The sequence below is a fragment of the Pteropus alecto genome, unplaced genomic scaffold (assembly GCF_000325575.1).
Source record: "Pteropus alecto unplaced genomic scaffold, ASM32557v1 scaffold79, whole genome shotgun sequence".
NCBI lineage: Eukaryota > Metazoa > Chordata > Mammalia > Chiroptera > Pteropodidae > Pteropus > Pteropus alecto.
In genome coordinates, this window is record NW_006494612.1 from 20,693,526 (window position 1) to 20,700,768 (window position 7,243).

A 7,243-nucleotide genomic window follows, 5' to 3' on the forward strand; every position below is an offset into this window, starting at 1 on the left:
CGCACCCACCCCCGGCGCCCCGAGCGCGCGGAGTCTCCTGTCCTTCCCTCAGAGCAGGACTCGGTGTAGCGCCGAGGACCCCCGTGCAAGGGGGTGTGATCAGTGCTGCTTGTAACTACGCGTTTTAGTGCACGCACTGTTTGTTGTTGGTGCGGCGGGAGGCGAGGGATGTGAACCCACCCCAAGTTTCAGTTTTGTCTCTGCTTTTCTGGTCTCTGACCCTTAGTACAGACTTGTTGCTGTCACACACCCTCCGACGGTGCGTGGTCCACAAAACCTAGAAAAATCTCGGTTTTTATCCTACATCACAAACATTAAAGACCTGACCCACCACACTGTTTCGTTTAGGATTTTCTTCTAGGTGTAGAAACGACCTTTTTAAACGGGCGCCAAATCTGTAGCAGGGCCCAGTATTAATTTCCAGCTTAGGTCAGCATTTACTGTGAACTGAAGTTTGTTCGTTGAGCGAGTTAGGGTTTAGGCTTTCGGTGAAAGGGACCAAGAGCCAATTAGAAGGTGCTCTGCGAGCTCTTTGTAGTATAAACGCATAAAAAGATAGAAAACATTAAAATGTGTTATATAATAGCCGTTAACTACTGTAAATATGTTTACAATTATGGGAAAAATCTTTAAGGCCTTGTGGGTGGGGTCGGAGAGTTTGAGGTTTTGAGATAGCGTATCTGGGTCTCTTCCTTGCTCCTTAACAAAGTTTAAGATGTTTTTGGAGGTTACTGTCTACTTATATTCTTTTGAAGATAGTCAACTTATTTTGTCCGTTTATCTCTAGTAATTTGGATTGTACTTTTGTTTTCTTTTTATGAGGAAACCAAAGCTTGGAGATCAGTTGACTTGTTGATTATCACACAGCTCTCAACATTTATCCAGATGTAAGATGCTACTGTTTTTAGTAGCTAAGCCAGGTCTAGCATGGATGCTATTGACTCTTTCCATCGATTCTTGGGGACTATACATACTGTATATACCTAGTAGAGTGAATAGAAGAGTCTTGCTTAATAAAGTCATATTTTACTATCCAGATAGGAAACTTACATTTTATGCTACCAAAAGCCAACTGTCTATCCTTTTTACTTTTATTGGCGGGTCAACGATGAAGTCATTTGCTGGAATGTACTTATATTTGAATATTAACGTATACTTAATGTATGGTTTTGTAATATATTAAATGTATGCAGTAATTATTTTCTTATAAAAGTAGTATGCAGTTTAAGAGATTTGAATACCGGAAAGTGGAAAAATACAAATATATTAAATACATATCTTTTAGCATCTTCCTATGTAATTGTAACCATAGAGCATATGTAGTACTGTCTTTGCTTTTTAAAGTCAGTATTTGGTATAAATCTTTTGTTCGTTGCAATCCTTATAGCCATTTTCCTTCCTTGTCATTAGAGTGAGTATATTTATTATTAGGCATTTAAGCTGTTTCACTTTTTCTTTTATGTTTAAACCTATGAGGAGTCTATGTCAGCATATATGATAGATGCACAGATACAGTAAGAAGAACATTTTCATGGCTCCTGATCTGTTGCCAGACTGCTTTCTGAAAGGATTACCTCAATTTACAGTGCCATAAACTATGTTAAGAGGCAGTAGGGCATGTTGCTTGAAAGGGCAGGTTTTGGCAGCAGGGTGACTGAGTTTAAATTCTGGCCCCAAGACCTAGCTGTAGCCATGGGCAAGTTACTTAATTAGCTAGTCTGTAAAATCAGTAAAAAAGTACCTTCGGGATAGCACAGTTGTGTGAGTTAAATGAATTACTATCTGCAAAATGCTTCCGGCTGTGCCTGATTTATAGTACGTACTCAAATGTTAGCTGCTGCTGTTAATAGCAGTAGTAGTTTGCCAGTTTCACCTCAACTTTGTTATTAGTGCCCTTAGCAGCATTATTTTTATTTGGATTTGTACAAAAGATAGAATTTTATTTTAACTATGGTTAGACCAAATTTTAAGTACTCAAAACAATTTATAGTTTAGATGCTTTATTTTAGGGTCAGTTGTTTTAAGGCAGTTTTCCAAAAGCAAAATATTTATACCTTCCGTAAAAGAAAATGTCATTATGATGGATATATGTTTAATTTATGTCTGCCAGCCTTTGTCCAAACACTAAAGCTTAGAAAACTCGAGGAAGGTTTGTAGATTTGAACTCCATTGAGAAATATTGCTCTATAGAATGACCAGTTACTTGGAAGTGGTATTCTATTTTTCTTGAGTTAATAATTCATATCTTAAAAAATTGTTTCATTTATTCTGTAATTTAATGTAATAAAGTTTGTATTTCACGTTCTAGACTCCTTGATTTTGACATAATCATTAGAGTTTATATATGCTTTAACAAAATGGATAATGATGTTGAGCGAGTCATATAATGCTTCAATTTTTATTTTTATGTCATATGGGATAGTAGTACCTTTCCTTCACTCATCTTGTGAAAATGAGAATCTATGATGTACTGAAGCTGCCATTAAACACCAGGAATTATTTTTTTCTTGGGCATTGAGATAACTATATTGCAGTGTAGCTTGAGTGATTTGTTAACTACTCCCAAATGTGTACTTACCTTGATGCATTCAGTACACATGTATTGATCACCAGCTGTGAGATGAACACTGTGCTAGGCATTGAGGAATCAAAGGAAAGTAAGGCATGATACTTAAGGAACTTAGAGTAGGGTGACCATACTGAAAGGGGTGTAATCGTAAAAAGCTCCCCCTTTCACTCAAAGGAGTCCTGGGTTTGGGTGGAAAATTATTTGGAGCCTTTAGCTTAGAGTCTAATGGAAAGGCAGACAAGTAGACATCTGTAACAGAATGTATTTGTGCTGTGACTGGAGGAAGCACTAGGTACTGGAAAGAGACTGGATTACCTAACTCAGCGCTGAGCTGGGGATCAGGAAAGTTTTCTTTGACAGTAAACCTCTCATCTTAGTCTTTGCTTTTAAGTTGATTGTTCTCAATTGTTAATTCAATCTCCCAGTCTGCTGTAGAACCAACTAGGACAACTTTGTCAGCTAAGACAGGGGTCCCCAAACCCCTGGGCCTTGGACCGATACAGGTCTGTGGCCTATTAGGAACCTAGGAAGTGGGACACACCATAGCAGGTGAGCGGCAAGAAAGCAAAGCTTCATCTGTATTTGCAGCCGCGACCCAGCACTAGCATCACTGCCTCAGCTCCACATCAGATCATCAGGCATTAGATTCTCATAGAAGTACCAGTCCTTGGTGCCAAAAAGGTTGTGGACTACTTATCTAAGAGATAACTACTTGGGCCTAGAAAGTTTACATGACTTGCCTGGGGTCACCCAGCTAGTGAAAGGCCGGGCCAATACTAGAATATCTGTCTCCTGATTTCTAGTCCCAGATCCTTTCTGTTACAGCTGCCCCTTGCCTTGCATCAATACCTAAATGCCACTATCATCACCATTGCCACTGCATGATTCTCTTTTCGGTATAGCCAGAGTGCTCTGCATAGCTCTTGTTCTCTAACTGTTGTTGATTAATTGAGCTCAAGATAAACTGTTGAACTATTTCAAGAACTTTTTTCACTAAAAAAAGACTAAATTTAATTCATTATGTTATTTAATTCTTCTTCTTGCCTTCAAAATGTATTATTAGAGCACAGAAGTCAGCCTCCCTAACCCATTCATTCCACATAATGCCAAGAGTTCAGTATATGTCTAAGTGGCACATGGACTTCGGAGCTAGTATTGAGATATCAGTGCTAAATGGGTCAATTTCATATAGTAAAGTTCTTTCCTCCCTAGCTTTATTGAGGTATAATTGACAAAATTTGTGTCTGTTTAAAGTATACAGTGTAATGATCTGATATACGTATACATTGTGAAATAATTACCACAATTACCATATGTATCACCTCACAGTTTTTGTTTTTGTTTTTTGGTGAGAATGCTTAACATCTATTATTAAATTTTAACTACAAAATACAGTGTTATTAACTACAGATTATAGTTACCATGCTGTACATTATATCCTTAGAATTTATTACAAATTTCTTAGATTAAGAATAATATAGAGAAATTTCTTAGATTAAGAATAATATATTTCATTTTGTTCTGGTTTTCATTCAGCCTTATACATATTTAATTGCACAAACCCTACTCTGTTGCTAGCATTTCAATTTTAAGCTACATGATTGATGATTATTCTTTGTGTAGCTGCATATGCCAAAAGGTAGAAGATATCTATTTACCTATTAAAACTTTTATATTGATCTATTATAACTTTTGGTGAAGTATAAACTGCATTTGTATTTTTTAATGCAAGCATAAAAATAGGAAACTATTACTTGTTCTTACATATTTCAATAGTTGTGAGTTTATAATTAGACTCATAGTAAACTAAGACCTTTTGCTTTATAATTATTAAATTTCCAGAAAAGCATACTTAGAGCCATATATTTTTGACTGAATTTTCAATGTTAATGTTATGGAGAGAAAAAATTTAAGAGTCTTTATCAAAGAAAATAAATATAAGTCATAACACATACATAGTGATATTGTTAAAAAGAAATGTGAAAAAGACTGACAAAACCTATTGGTTTGATTTCAAATGGTATGTAAAAAATATAGTTTAGAATTAAAAAATTGCTATAGAAGATCTTGAAGATATAGATTAACTCAGTCTTCATCTAACCCTAAGTTGAATACTGTGCTTCAGAAAATTATTAAAGTTGTTTAGCATAAAAATATATTTATAAAGATGTAGACTGGTATAAATAATATTAAAATAAATAGCTTTATAATAAATTTGAATTCAAGTTGTACCACTTCTTAAATTAACAGATGTTAATTTATAGTGAATTCAGTTGTTGAGGATATGTTAAATAAGTTAAATAATACATTTTTCTTTTTTTGATATATAAAGGAGGAATAAATTCCAATGAATGTGAAACTGTGTCAAGAATAAAGGAAATGCCAGAAGAATTTGAAGCCAATACTATGGATTCCCTGGTAGATATGCCATTTGCTACAATAGATATTAAAGATGATTGTAGAAGTAAGTACTTTATTAAAAAAATATATATTTAGAAGCAGTGAATAGTAAATTTAGTGATATATGTATTTTTCTTAATAAATTAATTCACCTTAAATATTTGTCATGTTTTGAGTTTGGGATGTTAATTAATAGTTAATCATTGGTATTTTATTGTCAAAACTATTACAGATGATTAAGACATGTCTCACAAAATTTTGGGCCAGATAATTCTGTAGTTTATAAGCAACTTTAGAAAAGAATGGGCCAGAACATACCATGATTTATAACCTCCTTCTTCAGTTATTCTGGAGCCACTGTTAATTTAAGCAGTACCCATCCATCTAATAAATGTTTACTGGCACTTTGATATGAGCCAGGCACTTGCTAGGTGTTGGGTCACCAGTGAATAAGACAGACATTATCCCTGTTCTCATGGAGCTTAACAGGCTAGTGTTGAAAACAGTTAAACTTTTAATCAATATGCATTTATTAAATTGGTTAGTTGTTGAGAGCTCTATCCACAAATTTTAGAGAACCAATGCTTACCTGATTGAAAGACTGTTGGAATTACATAAACACCTAAATCTGAAATTCCTGTCTTGTAAAAACAATACCATACTTGAGATTTGATGCTATCCTCATTGAAAATGTGACAAATTTTCCTATAATCCAGGTTGTTTGTGAATAGGAAAAAAAGGAAAAGCACCATTTTATTCTGCAGATATTTATCGACTGTATGCTCCGTGCTACTCAACGTTTGCAGCCTTACATAGATAGAACATTGCTATGCTTTGATATAGTTTTATCTTGACTTGAGCTCTGTAACTGGAGGCTCCATAAGACATTATCTAGTTCAGTATCTTCATTTTTGAGGAGAAAATGAGACTCAGAGAAGTAAATTGACAAAAGTCACACAATTGAAGAAAACTAGTTATAAAATCTGTGATTTCTGATTCTTTAGTCATTTCTCTGATGAACATTTATTGGTTGCCTGACAAATGCCAGGGGTTGGCGTCAGATATTGGGAATATCAAAACACATGATAATATTGAAACTCATGACCATCAAACTCAGCTTCATTGGAGAGCCAATTCGATAAGAGCTATAATCCTATAAGATGAATGCCATAGAGGATTCTATGGGGGTACATGGGGTAAAGTGTGTGGGGAGGCATCTAACCTGGATACGGGAGTAGAGGGTGTCCTGGAAGGCTTCCTAGAGGTTTGGCAAGAGTAGCAGCCTGGCAGATAAGTATGAACTATTCAGGGTTCTTTCCTCTATATAAATCGCACTTGAATTTAACTGATCATCAGAATTTCTGCAGAGTTATAGAAAAGTCTAGATTCTTCTTGTCCACTTCTATGTCAGGCTAGGGAACTGTATTTGTTGTATTTTTTTAAACATCCCATATGAGTCTGATGCTCAGCCAGTCTTAGAAACCACACTGCTCTCTCTCACACTGTCTACCAATATAGTAAACCTGGTTTATATTTTGGAGAGATATATTGAGAGAGGAATGCTTAAAATGTGTGAAATCTCTGATGTGTTATTAGTCAGTTTTTCCTATTCCACAATCTGAGGGGAAAAGGAAGGATGAAAAGATATTTGCTCAGGGCCCAGATTTCTCATCTTTTCCTTTACAGCTGGCCTTTAGAGAACAGTTTTTATGGGTTTACAGCTATTAGAGAAACCTTCACTTGAAGAATTAGTATACGTGTTAAGTAGAAAATACCCATTGGAAATGAGATGCAACGAAAGCAGTGATTTAATCATATTTTCCTCTTAATTCTCTGCTTTTTGAGCAAATAAAATAAATATATCTAAGAAATTCAGTTACTTCTTTCTGATTTCATTATTCTAATTTGGATATAAAATAAAGAAGAAATCTGGATAATTATGCCTTTGTGCCCATGGCCGGCATCTCCCATCCCTCTTCCCTCTGATCCCTGTTGCAGTCTCAGTCACTCCCTTTGGAATGCTCATAAGTTAGACTGGAATGAGACGTGAAACTTGTTCCTCGTTCCAGCCAGAAGTGCTTCTGACTTACACATGTTGAGTATATATGAAACAAACTGCTTCTCGTAGGTATTGAGAGTGATAGCACCAGACTGCCAGAAAGCAAATAGTATTTCTGTAGCTTTGCTGTATCTGCACTGGTGAGGAGAAGCAGTGGCCACCGGGACCAGAAAGAAGGAAGGGGATGTGTCAGTGGTTCTGCAGCCCATTCCTGC

The 7,243-nt window shown here is 35.6% G+C and overlaps 1 protein-coding gene across 4 annotated transcripts in view; it reads left to right on the forward strand.

Moving 5' to 3' along the window:
* AKAP7 (A-kinase anchoring protein 7) overlaps window positions 1-7,243 on the forward strand; it is a 134,815-nt gene that overhangs the window by 31,933 nt on the left and 95,639 nt on the right. For 3 of the 4 annotated variants that reach the window (XM_025042455.1, XM_025042452.1, XM_025042454.1), the window contains exon 2: window positions 4,902-5,033. In XM_025042455.1, the coding sequence (XP_024898223.1) occupies window positions 4,949-5,033 (85 nt within the window). In that variant the 5' untranslated portion in view covers window positions 4,902-4,948. Of the gene's footprint in view, window positions 1-74; window positions 260-4,901; window positions 5,034-7,243 lie in introns of those variants that run through there. The other variant, XM_025042453.1, reaches the window with a different exon arrangement.